At 36.5% G+C, this 19,176-nt stretch overlaps 3 protein-coding genes across 5 annotated transcripts; 2 read left to right on the top strand and 1 right to left on the bottom strand.

Annotated features, from left to right (window-relative positions):
• LOC129872736 (DUF21 domain-containing protein At2g14520-like) lies at positions 1–3,115 on the bottom strand. Its single transcript, XM_055947653.1, has 11 exons — positions 2,931–3,115; positions 2,645–2,721; positions 2,483–2,586; positions 2,242–2,355; positions 2,015–2,101; positions 1,698–1,837; positions 1,475–1,562; positions 901–974; positions 544–671; positions 171–424; positions 1–72 (listed from the first exon to the last, which is right to left on the bottom strand). Exons 1-11 carry the CDS (start codon positions 3,113–3,115, stop codon positions 1–3), a joined length of 1,323 nt encoding a protein of 440 aa, XP_055803628.1.
• Positions 3,116–4,584: 1,469 nt separating this feature from the next.
• On the top strand, positions 4,585–11,897 carry LOC129872814 (GTP-binding protein At3g49725, chloroplastic). 2 transcript variants are annotated; one of them, XM_055947698.1, is made up of 13 exons: positions 4,585–5,074; positions 7,312–7,376; positions 7,489–7,551; positions 7,761–7,850; positions 7,971–8,083; positions 8,270–8,338; positions 9,147–9,291; positions 9,375–9,430; positions 9,558–9,608; positions 10,234–10,288; positions 10,371–10,427; positions 10,589–10,708; positions 10,817–11,897. In XM_055947698.1, exons 1-13 carry the CDS (start codon positions 4,636–4,638, stop codon positions 11,330–11,332), a joined length of 1,839 nt encoding a protein of 612 aa, XP_055803673.1. In that variant the 5' UTR covers positions 4,585–4,635; the 3' UTR covers positions 11,333–11,897. The 2 variants fall into 2 exon arrangements, with proteins under 2 accessions (XP_055803673.1, XP_055803672.1); XM_055947697.1 differs by having other exon boundaries at positions 7,486–7,551.
• Positions 11,898–12,443: 546 nt separating this feature from the next.
• LOC129872815 (probable pectin methylesterase CGR2) lies at positions 12,444–17,767 on the top strand. 2 transcript variants are annotated; one of them, XM_055947699.1, is made up of 7 exons: positions 12,444–12,946; positions 13,846–14,000; positions 14,157–14,196; positions 14,477–14,512; positions 15,313–15,687; positions 16,528–16,583; positions 17,264–17,767. In XM_055947699.1, exons 2-7 carry the CDS (start codon positions 13,884–13,886, stop codon positions 17,414–17,416), a joined length of 777 nt encoding a protein of 258 aa, XP_055803674.1. In that variant the 5' UTR covers positions 12,444–12,946; positions 13,846–13,883; the 3' UTR covers positions 17,417–17,767. The 2 variants fall into 2 exon arrangements, with proteins under 2 accessions (XP_055803674.1, XP_055803675.1); XM_055947700.1 differs by having other exon boundaries at positions 12,678–12,885.
• Positions 17,768–19,176: the final 1,409 nt, after the last annotated feature.

The following is a 19,176-nucleotide window of genomic DNA, read 5'->3' as shown; positions in this document are numbered from 1 at the left end:
CTATGCTAATGCACGGCAGAGTCTAGCCATGGAATTGGCACGAACATGATCTGCCTCATCATAGATCTCCTCCTACACCAAGAAATTAGTACCAATTTTAGGTGATAGAAAAAAAAATAAAAATTTTAGGTGATAGAAAAAAAAAACTTTCAGTAGGAAACATTGTTTACTTTTAGAAGTTCCTCAATGACATCTTCCATGGTAATGATCCCAATTACTTCTTCTGAAGAAGGTGCTGAAAGTGATTTTTCCTTAATTGGCAGGATCTCAGGATGAAATTCCTCTGACCACCTTCTGCTTTTCGACAACTCCCTTCGCGAAATACTTGCACTGAATCTCTTTGACTTCCTCAGTGATCGTCTGGCCCTCGAGCTTTTCCTTTGATAAAGGATTTCTCCAGGAATGCTCAATCTCACTTCTCTTACTAATGTGGCATTCACATGTAGAAATCAGGTAGGGCAAGTCAGACGGAGACAGAGGAATAGATAAGCTAAATTACAGGAAAATGCCAAGAAAATATATAGAACTGTAAGTCTTCCTCACCACCAGTGGACAGATTGGCGCTTTCTTTCTCGATTGTGCCATCTGCCTTTTTCACCACAGCAGCCATGTGACTGAGACCTTTCTGGAATTCATTTAGTATGTCATACAATGGCATTGTCGCTGAAACTCTAGCATGTTGTGCAAACGATGTCAGGGGACTATTTAACAATGTGCTATATCAATGGTATGATTCATTAAGCTAAGAAAATACAGCAGTTCGTTAGGCGTTAGAACTGATAGTCAAATAAGAAATTGGAATTTGTTGTAGTGACTCATAACATCCAAGATATCTTTCTCAAAGCAAGAACATGCAATGATGTGAAAGCAATCTGGACATTTCATTTCCTGCTAAACTACCTTGGGATACGCCGTATTGTTACATTCTTCACGGGCACCTTATCACTTGGATTAATTGTCACCAAATTCTTCACCTGTTTATCATAATTAGTAATTAAGCATACATTAACAGAGTCAGGCATCTATATGAGATAGCTATTTTAACCTAAGTTGCATAAGAATCTTTACTTTTGACGCCGCATCCGTGTCGGATTCTCCAAAATACACTGCTTTTGGAGAATTCAACATGCATCCGTTGACATTTTTGAAGAGTCGGAGCAACATAGATTATAACTCAAAGAAAAGCTTGATTCTGAATCATGATCCAGTTTGAATCAATAAAGATTCAGTCAATTTGGATTTATAAAAGCTCTTGTTCCTGTCTTAATCTCGAGTAGGTAAAACTAAAATAGATTGCTTACTGTTTTAGGTTGGATAAAGTTTGCAAAACCACTTTCTCACATCCTTGGTGCTTGCTAAGTAGTTTGTAATTTATACTTTATGATTTAACAAGAGAACACACTTTTATTATTTTAATTGTATTTTCAACAGATACATTCTCATGTACATTACTAAGCCAGTAGGAAATAATTACCAGGACAAGTCCAATTATGTTTGTTCGATGTTCGTGGTACACTGGAACCCTGCTATGTCCCTTCTCCAAGATTAAATTTATCAGAACCCTGCTCAAAGGCATCATATATTCCTATCTTACTCATATTGCATCTTAGGTAAGCATAATAATTTATAGTAAGACATTATCAATTTCTATCTTTTTTGGTAAATGGTCATGTAAACTCATGTGAAAGTAAATGTACCTGTCAAGATTGGCATTGACATCAATAGCAAAAGTTTCAGATATAGGAGTCATGGCATCCCTTGCAGTCTTCTCAGTGAGCTCAAGTGCTCCTGCAATTATATTTGTCTCATGAAGCGATAAATCTCCTCCTTTTCCTGCCTGATTAGCATCAACAGTAAGAAGTTAGCAGAATTAGCAAGTAGTGTCCTCAATTCAGAACACACAGTGTCTTAATTTTGGATCTGCCTTTAATTCAGGAAACATCAAACATTCTTCATCCTTGGAAACTAGAGGGACAGAACAAGAGTCTTTCAGCAGAGAGTGATTGGTAAATACCTTATTACCGTGCATGTAAACTAGTGTCCTCAATTCAGCTCGCCGGAATAAAGCCTTATGTCCTTTCCCCAACAGGTAGTCTAAGATCTGGTGATTAAGAATATAAGCAAGCAATTACACATACTATTCTTTTGTGATAAGTAAATTCACATATACTCTTTTCTTTATCTTTCCGGAAATACACAATAAGCTGCATTTCTCATAAATGCAGATGGAAGTATTCACACCTTGCTTATCGGATAGGCTATTGGAAACCAAAACCAAATAAGAACTCGAACAAGTGGAGCAACAGTTGCACCAATGGCTAACCCATATCTTGTACAGAGAGATTGTGGTATAATCTGCATACCAAATGTTTATTGGAACTTTATACTTCACAATAGAAAAATGAAACCAGAGGCAGAAAAAACATCTAAAATCCCTTTTTGAACTTGCTAAGGCGATGAATTTGCAATATTAAGAACTAACCTCACCAAAGAGGAGTATCAATGTTACTGAAAGAAGAATTGCTCCCCAATCTGGTACTAATTCGTCGAGAAAAACAGGAAGTGCCTGAGAAATCAAAGTATTCCCTATCAATTACAATTGAATGATAACTGTTACGGCTTCTTTTATAACAACAGTGCTTACCTCCATAGCAGCAGCATTGCTGATCAGCAGCGTACATAGCAATAGATGTTGTTGCTTCACAATGGGCAAGATCTTTGCTGAAGTTACCAGAAAAGTAGTAGTCAAACATGTTGATAATTCGCAATTGAAAAAATCAACATGTAACCACTTGTTACAATAGCAATTCTTCAAGAAATTTTGATATAGAAATTTAAAATTTATCTTTGTTGCCTGGGAAGGCATAGAATGACAAGAGATTTCTCATGCATATATAATGAAGAAAGAAATACATATATGTGGAGATTACATACAAGCATGGAGACGGTCTTTGGGAGTTCCAGATTTTGTAAGAACCTCAAGATCAATGACGCTCATAGACATGAGGCCTAACGTGAGCCCAGACATGAGACCAGCACACAAGACTAGAAACACAACTGCTACAATATAGATGAAGAACTCTGTATTGCAACATTTCAAGTTCGTGTGTCCCATGTTAGTTTCTTCCTTCCTAATTTTCTCCTTTAGTGTGTCTTCTTAATGAAATGCAATTCTCTTTGTGACTATGCTTTAAGGATTAAAAAAAAATGAGAATAAGCTAGTTTTGGGCGAGAAATCCCATGAACAATCAGTGGAATATCTTTTGGCCTGCATGCAAGGAATAATAATATATATCCGGATTCCAAACAAGGCCATGTTGTCATTTTCATTTGATTCTTTTATAAGAAAATGACTGAGAAGTGGACTGAAGAACAAGATCAGATCGAGCTTTATTTGTAAATATATAAAATTTTGAAAAATTGACTTCGAATCTTAAGTCACAAAAAATGGAGGTAATAGTACTCCACGGCTATTGAATTAAAATATCCGAAACAACGATTGTAAACATAATTGGATACGACGAATTGGCCAAACTTGAAATTGGAATCGGCGAAAGGTCGGCCGCGCTCTGGACTAGCAATCCGATGCTTGCTATAATTAAACTAGTTGCCAAGTATAGCTTAAAGTTGGATGGGGCTGCTCCACCCTTAGTTAGAAGTATCGGATTCAAATTCGATATTAAAAATTCTTGGATTAGAAAACGCTTGTCCCGAATGAGACCCTATACCGTGTAGGGGCGGCTCTAAAGCCTTAAAAAAAAGGGGCCTCATTTTTTTCTTTAGCAATAATAGATTATAGGTATTTTAAAAAAAATAAATATGAAGTATTATTTGTAGAAAATGTACTTTTTTATATAAGAGAAACAACTTATTAGAAGAAAAGTTTGACGTATTCGGAGATTAAGTGAATTGACTATATGATTGATTAAAAATAAATTATTAGAGGAAATCGATTATAATTTTTTTTTATAACTTCGCATTTCAGATAACTAGAATAATGGACTTCATAATTTTTTTAAAAAAAGTTTAAGGCCCTCAATTCGATTTTGACTTTAGTCTACCATTTTACTTGAGCTGCACTGATGTAGTGTGAATCCAAAATAGTTGGACTTTAATGGAGGTACCAAACACTGGATGGATTTTTTTTTTAAAAGATAGTTATATATTAGCCTCAAACAAGTTTTTAGCGGATTTTGAAATTTGATTTTCAAATTTTCCCCAAAAGTAAATAAATTTTATGGCCGAATAGATTTTGCCAAATTTATTTCTTAAAAGGTGCCTTCAAAATTTATGATCAAATGGATTGAGTCTTTTTATTTTTTCACCTTGACTATTTTATTTTATTCAGTGTCTAGAGTGCAAGAACATGTATCATAGCATTAGTAGGTGCTTGACAATGAGAATTATGAACTTTCAAAAAAGTAATTTTTATTTTTAGAATGAAAAATGATACTCAGAAATTAGAGTCGTGTACATTTACTTCCCAATTTTGGGCCTGTCAATAAGGGTTGGGCCATCCAATTTTTAAAGATGTCGGTTTTGGGCTAACCCAACATGAGTGTAACCTCGTATATATATGCCGTAAAATGTCAGTTGTCACCGGCCGGAAACGCCTAAGGAACACCGTCGCCTCCGATGTTCAGAACAATCTCTCACTTGCGATCTTCTTTAACCCCCAAATTTTCCCTTCCTCAAGCCCTACGTCACTTCTCTCAATTCTCCATCTATCTACCGCCTACTCCAACTCAATCAACCCACTTCCCCGTTAATCCATCACCGACTCCATTATCTTCATTCCATTCTCTGTCATCGCCTTGTAGCTCTCTTCTTCTACAGAAGCATCAAGATGGGTCAGGAGATGACTTCAACACGGACCCTAAAAGTCCTCCAAGGCTATTTGTTGTTCAGCCTCGGTTTCGGCCTGATTCGGTTCTCAAGCCTAAGCTTGATGAGGCACTGAACCTGGCTAATTCCCTTGAAGAAAGAGATGGGTTCTACGATACTGAGTTTCTTGATAAACAAACGCCCCCTCATCTTGTCGTCCAAAATCCAGCTTCCCGATCAACTCGGGCTGGTGCGTTTTCCGTACCATTTACCCCCTCTTGTCTCGTAATGTTTAATGATTCTTTGCGTTTTAGCTAAATCCGAGCTTCTACTGCTTTGTTTCAATTCTAAACTAGTTGAAGTCAGCTACTCCATTTGTTTCTATTCGGAGTATGAGTGTCAAAACACTTAATTTTGATAATGAATTCCGGTATAGATTCATCAAATATCTTACAAATTTAATTTCCATATTTAAAAACTACACGATAAGTACAAAACAACATAGCTAATGATTTAAAATATTTTCAAGAAGCTTGAGAAAATTATAGTCAACGAAAAAGTTGTTTGAACCCTCACATAAATTGGGTCGGAGGTAGGATATGAATTCTCTATAGGAATCCAAGCAATGTTTGTATTAAATCTGTAGGGAACGGAAACCGTAACATATGGTCAGTCTGTCAAGAGTTAGCTCATTTGTAGCTACTAACAACAAGAACTAGGACCTCCAAGATCAAATCACAGGCCCTGGTTTAAGCTCTTTTATGAACTGTGTGATCAACTTTTTCAGATCACTGCTGAAACCAAATCATTCGCTTTAATGTTAGAGTTCTTTTTTTTTTCTAGTGTTTTTGCCGCTTTTTTTCCCCCTAATGTTTTTGCCTCTCTCTTTTCAGGTAAGTGAGTAACCACCATTTATTGTGAACAATATGCCAGATTCTCTTTCAACCTATTAAAAGATATGGAGAACTTATTATCTTCATGGGATGAGTCCCTTTGGGATTTGTCAAAATTAACCTCAGAAATATGTTATATCTGACCTTTGAGTATGTTGTGAAGCAAAATACATTTTCTACTCTAAAATGCTTAATCTAATCTCATCCTATCTTAAGGAAAAAATCAAGGAAAGTAGTTCGTCTGAATCTAAGCAATGCATCAGCCAGAATGATATATTTTTCTTAACATTCCTTCACGTGTATTTAGTGGGCGGATATCTTCATGTTGAGATAAAGCTGTACATGTAAAGCCAGTCTTACTCTTGTAAGATTTTAAAAAGCTTGCTCAACTGAAGTAATTATTATCTTGAACTTAATGATACATTTTGCGTTACAGCCGGGGTCTCATCCGTAAAAGTTACATAGAATAAGGCTACCAAGTGCTGGTTTTCTCATATGCCACATGGTTTCCTTACCTGTATGAAATTTGAGATTTCATAAATGTATTGAACACAATTCCTTAACCTTTTTTCAAGCATTTTAGCTGGTTATGATCCCTTTCCCATCAAGTCAAATGCATTAACATGTAGTATAATATCGCTACTCTATTGTTTTTATTGCTTTGTCTTATCAATAGCTGTGAAAAAAGCAAGAAGGTTCTCCATTATGGTGGTTCATTTCTCCAGGGAAAGATAGTCAACTTAGAGTAATGGCTGTCACATTGAATGTAGTTAGTAAAAGAGTATCTGAAACGGAGAAATACAGTAAAATGGTAATTTATGTAAAATTTATCTATATGAAGGAACTCTTTTTTTATGCCCCCATTGCCTTGAACAATTAAAGTGCTACTTAATAGAGGAAACAAACTATGGGCTCGAACAGTTATAGTGCTAATTAATAAAGCAACAAAGGCACAAACTAAGGGCTCGAGATTCAACAACTTTAAGTGCTTCATGCACTGTCATTTCAACATATCCTAATACTTCCTCATCAAGTTTCATTTTTGTTTCTTTGAAAATGTGTGTTAAAGTTTAATTGCCTTTATGTTGTTACGGTGTTTGTGGTGCATTTCTGTAACTACAGGTAAATGAAACTATCATGCTGGTGAGAGTACAGAATTCAGATCAGTAAATGATTATGCAGAGTTGCAGACACCACTCCCTTAAGGGAAAGAAAAATTTCCATACCACATTCTCTCTCTCTCCCCCCATCACCTTAGTTCTAAACAAAGTTCACTGTGTTCTCTATAGAGGGGATATAGAAAGAAGAAGAAGAGTTATTTTTTGGAACTGAATATTTGTGCTTACATTTCCCCCTTGATCTATGCGAAAGTTGTGTGTAGAAAACAGACAGACCTCTGCCCATGCGCTGGGGTTCTTCCTTATAGAATATGGTCGAACGTTCTACTTATATAAGAGCTGAATTGTTGTTCAAGGGGGATAGTGGGAATCTTCCTGAAGTTATTGGTAGAAAGGATAGCCAATTATTGGTAATTTTTTGATCTGTGGCCTGTTCTTGAAATGATTTGTGCATTGTGCTTGCTATGATATGACAGATACATTTTTTGGACCTGGAACTGTAGATACAGTGAAATGCCATGTAAATTCTTTGGATACTCAGGTAGACGATTTAATATATGAATGTAATTTAATAAATTCATTAATTCTCCTAGCATTATGGAACTGTTTACAGTTAATAAGGCTGATATTGGTCACTGCCATTTTGTTAGCAGGAAGGAATAGATGCCATTTTTGTAAATGCAATTCTTACTGGCATACAGCAGCGAAATTTAGAGGTAAGTCATTGCACTTGTTGTTTATTAATTTTCTGGTGTAAAATAACTAATTGAGCCATTGGAAAAGTTGTGACTTGCTGTACTTGTTAGTTATATTCATATTCTAAAGGCAAACATTAATTAATCTCACAGCTACAATTATCCATCAGCCAAGGTTTCAATGTATTTCCCTTAACCTTTTCTTTTTATGATTTGTTCTTCCACTGCAGCGCTCTTGGGGTAAACCTGTTCTGGACCGTGTAGGCCTGATAATAGATATTTTCAATGCACATGCTCAGACGAAAGAAGCTAAGATACAGGTGACCTGCTTCTCTCTCTCGCTATGGTGTTCAATGTATTCTTAGATGATAGTTTTTGTGCCTATAGAAGAAAGAATACTTTGACCTTCACAGTCTCTCTGACTTTCCATTAACTTACAGGCTGAGTTGGCCGCACTTATGTACAAAAAAAGTCGTCTTGTTCGTGTGCGCGGTCCTGGTGGACGTTATGGTTTTGGAATAGGTGGAGAAGCTGAAGTAGTTAGTGCCAGAGGGTAATTTTATTGCTTACTGGCTTGATCTCTACTAAAGGATGCATTTGGAAGTTCAAAGAATTGATTTCTCAGCAGAGTTGTCCACTTTTCAATTATATGTTTACTGTAACTAAGATGATTGCTGGAGTTTAAGAAATCCCAGTTGCTGCAGCTAGAGTTTCTGAAGTATGCCATTTTCACTTGCAGGAGGGGAAGTGGTGGACGTGGTTTCATTAGTGGTGCTGGAGAGACAGAATTGCAGCTTCAGCGGCGAAGGTTTGTTACTGACCCTGATGTACTATTGTTTTGTTAAACATTTTTTGTGGATAGATAAAGCTGGAAAGGTTTCAGTCTGTCAGGTGAACATGTAGAGAATCTCTAATGCTAGAGAACTCTAAATTATTGATTGTAGGAATGAAACTGGTCAAATCGAGCGAAATGGACATTGATGATGCATTTATCTAACGCCCAGCCCAACTAGCTTGCCGTTGAGGCATAGTTGTTCTTCTTCTTATTTTTCTAGGGAAAGCGGGAAAACAAGCTTTTTGTCAAGTCAGCTAATAATTGATTGTGCATGTTATGCATACACAGCTCTGTTTATGAGTCAATTTATGCCAGGGATCTCATTTTTAAAGAAAAAAAATATTTGAGAGTCAAAGGAATATGAACCTCACTTTATTAGAGATTTAGGTGCAAAATGAAGCTGAGTGGGTGAATGTACCTCAATCATGTGTAGCGGTACTACTGCTTTCAAGGGCTACAATATCATTATATTTTTAGTGATCAAGTGCGTGTTCTCCAGGACTACCAGAAGAAAAATGAAAATGAATAGTAACTTGAAGAATAGTGTGTGATAATATATGGTTTAACCATGAAATGTTTGTCTACAGAAATATTTATTGTCCTTTTGGATTATTCGTATTTTTGATTAGTGAATTATTTTCAGTCAATGGTAGAGGTTTTCTATATACTGAATACATTCCCTACTTTACTGTTACCACTTGGTGGTTAATGATCCAATATTGTTTCACTCGCTCACTGTATACATATGATATATTTCTAAATCTACTGCTTTTGGTTTCAGAATTTTAGAACGGAGGAATCAATTGTTATCTGAGATTAAAGAGGTTCGTCGTACGCGAGCATTGCAGCGTGCTGCTCGTAAGAGGCATGGAGGACCAGATGGTCAAGAAATGCCTACAGTTGCTCTTGTTGGTTACACAAATGCTGTAGGTTGATCAGAAACACATGAATCCCTTTAATGTGATATTAATGCAATCTCTTATTATTGATTAAATTGTTTCCTTAACAGGGGAAATCTACTTTGGTTAGTGCAGTGTCAGAGAGCTATCTCTACTGCGATGATCGGTATGGTAAACCACTTGCTAGTCGGTAGTCTGTACTTTGACTCTGATGCTGGATGTCAATTAAGCTTAAAATTCTGACAAGTTGAGTTATATGACACTATCCAACATTTGTGCTCTTAATTGTGCAGATTGTTTGCCACAGTGGACCCCAAGTTAAGAAGGGTCATTCTCCCGTCAGGGTAATATGAAATTGGGTGAATTCATTAGACCTTCCATCTAGTGAAGCGAAACTAGACGGACCTCCCCTTTAGTTTGAGAAATATCAGAAAAGTTACATGTTTCATTACATATACTTCTGCTGCAGTTTGTCAGCACTCTTATAAGCTATGATGTCGTAATAAATTAAAGTTTTTGTTTCAATATGTGCATACAATATTAATGTCTTACCTAACATCTATAGGAGGAGAAATAAGAAAGAGACATCCAACAATTTTTTTCTATTTTGTACCTTATTACTGAAGTGAATTGCTGATGGACTTCAGTTTATTGATTTTTTAATGCAGTTTGCTTACTTCCATTTAACTTTTTTGTTAACAAAAAAGGTCGGTGAAGTTCCCTAAGCAATCAATTTGAAAAATGAGGCTATTTTGGTCGGGCTATTCAATAGACTGCTACTGTTATACAGGGAAGTTGTTGATATTTCTCAAAGTGGAATGGAGGTCCATTAAGTTTTTCTTACATAGATGGGATATCTAAGTACCTGGGTTTACAAAATATTGAAGTAGCTAATTTGATTTATGCCTTTTCCCGAGGATGATGGCTCACCACTTTTTTTTGTCATTGGATTAAATACTTAATATTCAGAAGGAAAGTGCTGCTCAGTGATACTGTGGGATTCATATCAGAATTGCCTATACAGGTGAGAAATAGTGTCCCCACCTTGGCATCAGAGACCTTAACAATCACTTGAACTTGATTTTTTAAAATGTTTTTTTTTGCAGCTAGTAGAAGCCTTTCATGCAACATTGGAAGAGGTTGTTGAAGCTGACCTCCTTGTGGTATCTTCTTTCTCTAATTACATCTTCAATGTTGTTAACATATTTCTGTGCTGACAAGCTCCACCAAAATGTCGTTCAACTCAGAATTGCAAATCTGTTAGCTGAAGAAAAGCTGCTTCAACTATAAAGTTTCTGTTCTGACATATTACATATTCTTGCAGCATGTTCTGGACTCAAGTGCACCAAACCTAAATGAGCAGCGGGAAGCAGTGTTGCAAATTCTCGGGCAGATAGGAGTCTCTGAGCAGAAGCTCCAGAATATGATTGAAGTTTGGAATAAGGTAGGTAAAATAACTACCATTCCTAAATTTTAAAAATTGACAGAGATATTCAAAAATTCTGAAACATGGATCCAGATGTATTGCTTCAATATTTCGAAATTTATGTAGATTGATCTTCACGAGGATTTTGTTGGAGATGGTTATTGCAATGAGGATGAAGTTCCTAGCGGGTCAGAAGAAAACAATGATGTTGCATCCAATAAATTGTGTGAAGAGGACCTCCTTGACTATGATGATAATGAAAATGAGGACTTTGAGCAATCAGGCAAGCTTGGAGAGGTCATAGATGATCAACAAGGTAACTTCTCTGATGAATGGTTGGTCTCAGGTGATGAACAAGATTCCTGGGTTGACGGTAATGGTTCCTCGGTGGGCTGTGGGAGTGCAGAGGTACAGCAAAATGACCCCTCTAACAAGTGGGAGGTTGTTAGACGTAAAACTCAGTTCGGATCTGAGTCTGCTCCACATGTCAAGACGTCTGCCTTAACAGGTGTTGGGTTGCAAGAGTTGCTGGAGCTTCTTGATGAAAAATTGAAGCCCCAGAAAGCCATAGAGAAGGATATATTTGACCGCAAATGGAGACCACCACGCGCAGAAGATAGCAGAATAGCGGTGGAACAATAGTATTTATAAAGAAAAAGAGAAAGCTTCCATATCAAGGCAGCTGTGGAAGCTTTAACACAGTTAGGAGGAGTGGACTCGTGACTAACAACTATTTACATGCGTCTCCTTGACATGGAAATTCAAACATGGATTGGAGCTGCCTTTAGACTTTGGCCATCAGTTATTTGGAATGACTTCACTCCCACTGTGAATGCTAATAAGGTTATCCTATATCTGGTATTTCTATTCTCTGAATATCAAGAGTTGCTTATCAAAGTACGAATGCCTATTGTAACTGGTTCACAGGCTCTTACATGCTTCTGGCTTTCACACCCATTTTCAGCACACAGCCTGTAGTCTGTAGATGCTGTGTGTATCTCCTTCATATTACATCATGTACTTTGAATAACTCCGTGAGCCGTGTCATATTATATGTTGTAGGAGGTTTAAATGCCGTGAGACCATGAGAATATTTGAAACTTAATTCAGTGAATTGTGTTCAAGGAAGACGAAGAATAGTATGTTTGTGCTGCATTGTACAAATTGAATGGTTCAAGTTGAATCTAAAGCTTTATGTTGCGATGCAGTCTCTAGTCAAATGATTCTTAATAGGGCCAACTAGCAGCTTGAGGTTCTAAATTTCTCAGTTCTGGAAAGTGATTTTTCACCAAATTCTTTGTCATCCAGTACGCTGCCGACACACTTTGGGAAATCTGATAAAACCAAGTACGTAGCAGAAGATTCATCTGTCCATTTCTGTGAACTGTCAGCCTTATCATTTTCACAAGCAATTCCTGTTGGACGTTGTACAGAGTACAAAAACCAAACCTACTTAAAATTGTACTACTAATCATTATTGTAGATGATGAAGCTTGTAGTGGTGGTTTTACTTATTCAGTTAAAAACATTCAAGTTTCCACCAAAAACGGAAGAAGGGTAAACTTTACTTGCTCATACGCACCGGGGATAATGACATCGTCAATTCATTTTTTACGGAGGGGAAGTTAACGTACCAAAATATCTTTAGAACTTGTGATGCAATTAATTAATTAAATATGATCTTAGGGAGGACAAATCAGTAAAGATATATATTTTTTATTATTAATGAATAGAAAATAAAATAGTTGTTACAAAAAAGTTAAAACAAGGGAGCTAATTGTAATATTATATCAGTGAAACGAAGTAAAACTTAGTCATTTTCCTTAATTAGTTGATGTTAAGTGTAATGAGTATGTATGATTATGATTAATATAGTAGGATCACCGACGGTCGAGGGCAACATGGATGAGCAGACAAAACAATATAGCAGTATTAACTTTAAGTCGCTCTCTATAATAATAAATAATGGATGGGCATTTTCAAATTCCTACGTGTTTGACATTTGCTGTCTTTCAGGGTCCCCCACCCGCTAGGCTAGTTTTTGGTTGGTTTTCACTTACTTACACCCAAGAAAACACGCGTTGGATCCGAGCTTAGCATGCATATGTTTCTGTGTAAAACACAACAACAGATCCAAATCTACCAACAAACAACCTTTGAAGATTAGATTCAATAATACACTACTTCCATCCGAGGTGCCACTCTCTTCCTTAATTGCCAATTCTGTTCCTCTAAAGCTTCCCTCGTCGTGATTTGGTTGGTTTCGCTTGCCTTTTTTAATTTGTGCCCTGTTTCTGATATTCATATTTTGTGCTCTGGGCTTTTTCTTGATTTTGCTGTTAACCCGATTCCCTACTTCGTCCAAATCTTGAATCTTGATTTTGCTGTTAACCCGAAATTGCTAGCGATGTTGTTTCTTTAGCAGATCCACATTGTCCCTTTTGGGCGCTCATTTGTTTTCTTCAAGAATTGCGTATTAGTCACTGGATTCAATGTCTATAGTTGAAACATAAAACCATAATTGGTAACTCATTCAAGATTAAGAAACTTTCCTGTGGTTATTTTCGGATACTGAAGTTCTGTGTTCTGTTGAAATTAGAGTGACTATAGTTTCGTATTTTGGCAATCCATATCTTAAATATTAAGAAAGTCGGTGGCTTTCCATTTCTTTGTTACTTTGCACATCGGTATTTAGTTAAAGATCGTTTGGTATATTTATCTTGAGGATCCTTGATCAACATACTGGTTCTTAATACTTGTGTGTGTGACCCAAAGATGGTAAGAAACCAACATGATCATGTTCATTAGGGGATTCAGAATTTTGAAGTTTATAGGTTCTTACCATAACCTCAAGTTAATATACAATAATGATTGGATTCACATTTAAATATTTATAAATATTTAATAGATTTCTTAATACATATACATAGTCTAAACAAAAGTTACCGATTTCCTGTGAACCCACATATCGTATTGTGGATCCGCCCTGGGTTGTGTTAACAATTGTCAACTTCATAAATCAGGTGAGCAGTCAATAACAGCAAGAACTTTGAACTTGTATGCCTCTCTTATTAATACTTTGTTTCTACATGTTCACATCTATTGCTGGAGTGAGGAGCATTGGTTAAAAATTTCCTTTTCTAATTTGGTTCCAGGTGTAGTATTCTGGGCTCAACACTCTACTAAAGCAATTATGTCTAGAAGGCCCGGAAACCCCACACGGCGCTTTGCTGGTGGTGGAAGCCTCGGAGGCCTTTTTCATCCGAAATCGCGCCCTACTCCTTTATTACCTACAGTCCTTCTCATTCTTGTAAGTTCCATAACTACTTATCTGATGGCATTATAACTGGTGATCAAGTATAATTCATTCTAGCAATATATATTCACTTTGTTTTAATATCTGCTTTCCTAATTTGGGATGTGTTTCCAATTTAATGCACTTAGCTTTTTTATCTACTGATTTCAGGGTGCTGTCCTTGTTGTTGGCTATTTCTATCGAGGCTCAGGTATTTTTTTAGTTTTTGGGGATCTAAAATAAGCAGTTATTTCAAAATATTGTTTGCTTCCTAATTCTATGGGATCACCGGTTGCATCAGTGATGATATATTTTTCTTTCCTACACCAATCATAAATTGTTATTGGCTTTTGTTCTTATCCTTTCCACTCATACTTCAAATTGTCTCATTTTTACTCAGTGGTAGCAAGATCCTGATTGCCAATTGTATTGTATGCTTTATAGTACTTGGCTTTCTATATTTTGGCTGATTGATTATCTTTCCCTAATAGGTACATCTGGAAGTTCAGCACTCAGCAGGGTTGAAGGTAAGCCTTATGTATTGGTAGTCTCCGTCGCATCATGCCATTAAATTATCTGTCTTTGCAATATTTAACAATTATGATAATACTTTTGCTGTTTAAGGAGGATAATTTAAGATGAATTGCTAGGGGATACAGGAGGTCAGGGTTTCGAACAAATAAACAAGTGATCAATGTTAAAGCCCTTGAATCTTGAAAGCTTCTTACCTTGGACTTAATACCAACCATTAACAGCAGAAAGAATTTCTCAGGTTTCACCACTAATTCAGATGCCCATAGTAGGGAGACTTAATCTATAAACCAGTTAGCTTTTTCAGGATCCTATGTGGGGACGAGTCTCACATTTTTTGCATGCTAAAACCGTTGGCATCTTTCCAAATTTAGTAAGATCTGTTGTCTTGGTATTCACATTCTTTATTTCATATAGCTGATCAATATGTCATAGAAGATCAGGCAAGGAGTCATAGTCTTTAGCATAGGGGACAAGTGTCTATTTCTTGCGTAATTCTAACCTGCAGAAGGATATGTCAAAGCTTAGTCAATCATATATTCGTACATCATCAAATAGGTTGCCTTCATCATGAACTACAAAGATTCTTTCTTCCGTCTTGAAACGATTCATACATGGAAAGACTGTGAAAGCATGTCTGATGGCATTTCTTTTCAGAATAAACAAAGTTGAGAGTGCATATCTTATTTCAGGGTGCAATGTTCCACTATGAGTTTGTACGGTATTTGCGAATTCAGTTTGTTCAAAAAGAGCAACTCATTGAACATAGAGCTTGCTTGTCTTTCAATGGTTGTAGGTGAATTTACCTGCACTTCGGAGGTTCAGCAGGCTATACCTTATTTAAAGAAGGCATATGGTGACAGCATGGGCAAAGTTTTGCACGTGGGACCTGATACTTGTTCTGTGGTGTCCAAACTATTAAAGGAGGAAGAAACTGAAGCATGGGGTGTTGAACCTTATGATGTTGAGGATGTTGATGTGAACTGCAAGAATCTTATCCGCAGAGGAATAGTACGTGTGGCAGATATCAAATTCCCATTACCCTACAGGCCAAAATCATTTGCTCTTGTTATCGTGTCGGATGCAGTGGATTACTTATCTCCTAGATACCTAAACAAGACTATTCCAGAGTTAGCAAGGGTGTCAGCTGATGGTCTAATCATTGTTACAGGTAACTATTGAAACTTTAGGTACATTGCCTGAAAAGTTCTTAGCTGTTAAACTTGCTTCATGTGGGGCAGACTGCTAACAAATGCTTGACATTCAACTCTCTCATAATTACTCATTAAAGATACCTCTTGTGGTGAACAGTTGGATTAAATACAAATTGAATTCATTTTATTATACTACTGCTTCACAATAGCCTGGTTTTTAGAATTAACAAGTGAGGTTGCTCCAGTGGCAAGAGGACTCCACTTCCAACCAGGAGGTTGGGAGTTCAAAACAGTCAAGGAGCGAAGTGGGAAAGGGCTCCCTTTTGACTCCTAAATGGGATTTAGAGGGGTGCGGTTTACCAATCAAAAAAAAAAGAACGAGAGGAAAAGGCTCCTTGTTTTAGAATTTGTTCGATATGTCTATATATGGAGCTCAGAACATCCTTATTAGATATAGTTATTCTGCTTATAAGAAAATAAATGGTCTAATAAAGCCAACAATGGATTGTGCCTTCTTTTGTTTGGGTATGCGGTGTTGATAGCATCTGCCTTCCAAAGTTCGTATCTTATAACCGTCTCTACCCATTTGTATATTCAAACACACGTGAGGGCACCCAAATGGAAAAGTAAAAAAGGAAAAAGAGAAATCTGTAAGACAGTTCCCAGGTAAGTTAAATATGCCCCTACCTCTGTCACTGCCGTACATAGCACATGATTAATTGTATAGTTGCGTTTGAGAGACAACTATCTTTCCCTCCAAAGTACCGTGAGGGGAATATCTATTGTTATTGAAAGCACTTCGTGGTTCATTTTACTTGCTCAAATGTTAATTTTTTTCTATTATTCTAAATTATCAGGTTACCCTGGTCACTCCAGAGCTAAAGTCGCTGAGCTATCCAAGTTTGGACGTCCTGTAAGTTGCAGTCTCTTCATTTAGTTATCACTTGTTTGGGCTGGTAATTGTTGTCAGTTGATTTGATTGTGACTGGCTGTTAAATGCACTTTGAGCTTCTGCCTATGGTGGTACTCCTTGTCCTACTAGAGTAGATTACCCCAATTTAATGTATATAGGTACCAACATAAGATTTATACTTGTTGTATATTAATGAAGTTGAGTTCACAAGTGGACTGGAATTTTTCTGGTTAGTTCCACACTTCTACATAAAAGTAGGTCATGTGTTGCTTTTTTCGGTGATTGATAGTGGAAAAAGTAATCAATAGTATGAGGATTCCTCGTACATCTCTCTTGATGTTCTGAGTGACGAAGATAGGTTAAATACTTATTAGTTGAAATGCATTCTGTGGTTACAGAGAGCTTTCTGTTATGATACTTTATACCATTAAGCAAAGAACTAAGAAAGATTAAGTGGTAAGATAATAAAACTAAAGTATAGAACTGATGTTGCAATATGCAGTACTATCTACAACACCAGGCTTATGATCACTTGATAATTTCAAAATTGTGAAATTGGTAGTGTGTTTTGAGGAAATAGATTCTCTGAACTTATGAATACATGGTTTCTATATCACTTTTTCCCCGTTTTCATTCTTCTCTGAAATGATAACTAAAAGAATTTGGCTTTCCATGTAAAGGCAAAAATGCGAAGCCCTTCTTGGTGGGCACGCTTCTTTGTGCAGACCAGCCTACAAGAGAACGATGCTTCAATCAAAAAGTTTGAGCAGGCTGCAGCTAGCGATGGATACAAGTCTAGATGTCAGATTTTCCATGTTAAATCATTTCATTGACGCATCAACCATCTCACGATCCAAGAGACCAATCTCTTCATTGTCGGTGATTTTTTAGCAGGTCTTTATAAATTTCATTTTTGCACCTCCCACAGCAAAAGGGGAAAAAGAAGAAGCAGGAATGAAGTCAAATATCCTGCATCATTTTGAGTATTCAATATGTACAAGCAGATTAATTGAAAGTTGAAAACTTTGGTTACCATGAATTTCATACAGCCAACACATCATGTAGTTAACAGACTTAGTATTTGGTATGAATTGTCATCTGTATTATTTGTTGCCTACATCTTTATTATCAGGATATTGCTGTACCTAGCATTAAATTTCTCTGTATGGTAAATCTGTTTAACATTTCTGTCCTTATCAAAATCCCTTGACCCAGATTTCTATCCCTGTCAATTCTACAATCTTTCAAAAGGTAAATGCTACTACTGAGCTGTAAGAACATGACATAACAGTAAATGAATTGGAGTCTGGCTGATTCTTAGGACTAATTCAGCATGGCAGAACTGAATACATGTCCGCTGTCTCTACAATTCTTAGGTTAGAAATTTCTTCAGAGACTCGTGTTAATTAGGATTTGCAGAAAAACGAATTAATAGGGAAAAAAAGGAGGAAAGTCCATTCATTCCCTGCATCTCAAGTTGAATGCTCTATGGCTTCATTTGATGCAGTTATTGAGATGTTATTCAATAATATGTAGGATATTTAGGCCTTTGCCAGTATAGGCCTATTGCATTAGATGGTAGGAGAAATATTTGGTTTGTAAAAGGTTTTCCAGGCCTTAAAATGATCGGCCAAGCCCTACCCTATGTGTCTGTGAGCTGTACTAGCCCATGTTGATGGCTCTAATCTTGAACCTCCCTCGTCCATCACGAAAGAATTAATTCACTTTCAAATTTTGGCTCTTGCTTAATTTACTCTCTTTAAAAGGGAAAGAAATACACATTTCTTTTTCTTCTAACCTTGAATTGGAAAAGGAAACCTCTATTGTTGGGAAAAGGAGATGTTATTGAACGATAAGGTCTTGAAATTGCAACTATGTGGACACCCAAGTTTGATGCTAAAATTTAAAATATAGGTTTCCAACTTTGATGATCTCATTTTATTGGAATGTGTTAAAAGTTTTGTAGATTACACTTGCGTAGATATTTGCTTCTATCACTTTCAAGATAAATGGTGATAGATGTACATCGCAATAGTTTAATTAATGATCTTTTTATGGATTGAATTTCGATGGTTCCTAACTCCTATCTACCACAAATGTAGCCAATGACGATCTTTTGTGGTTTACATATTAAATTTCTTATGCAAACAGTCTTTATGCTCCAATCCCCTCAACAAATTTCCGACAAGATGGATTACTTGTCAATTGTCATGTATCTTAGGTTAAAAAAATTTCTTGTCTAATTCACAACATAATGTTATCTATATAGGGATCCAAATAATGCTCCCAACATTGCCAATGTTCAATCCAAGAGACACCCTCCAAGTCTTAGCACAATGGCTGCCTAACACAAAGGGATCCAATGATAACTTTTGTATAGATTCAACTAAAGGTCCAAACTTTGAAAGGAATTACTACTTGATAGAACCAATTAATTATATATGGTCACAGTACAGAGCTGGTTGTGAAGATCTTACCTATGGCTCTTTCAAGGGACTAAAAGGAGGCATATGAACATGGGCATCGAACCATTTATTAGACAAGTTCTGGGCTTGGAATATTAAAAATTGGGCCCTGTTAGTTCAAATCCTAC

This window comes from Solanum dulcamara, chromosome 11 (genome assembly GCF_947179165.1).
Source record: "Solanum dulcamara chromosome 11, daSolDulc1.2, whole genome shotgun sequence".
Classification (NCBI taxonomy): domain Eukaryota; kingdom Viridiplantae; phylum Streptophyta; class Magnoliopsida; order Solanales; family Solanaceae; genus Solanum; species Solanum dulcamara.
The sequence above is the reverse complement of the archived record's forward strand: the minus strand, read 5'-3'. Positions and strand labels throughout refer to the sequence as shown.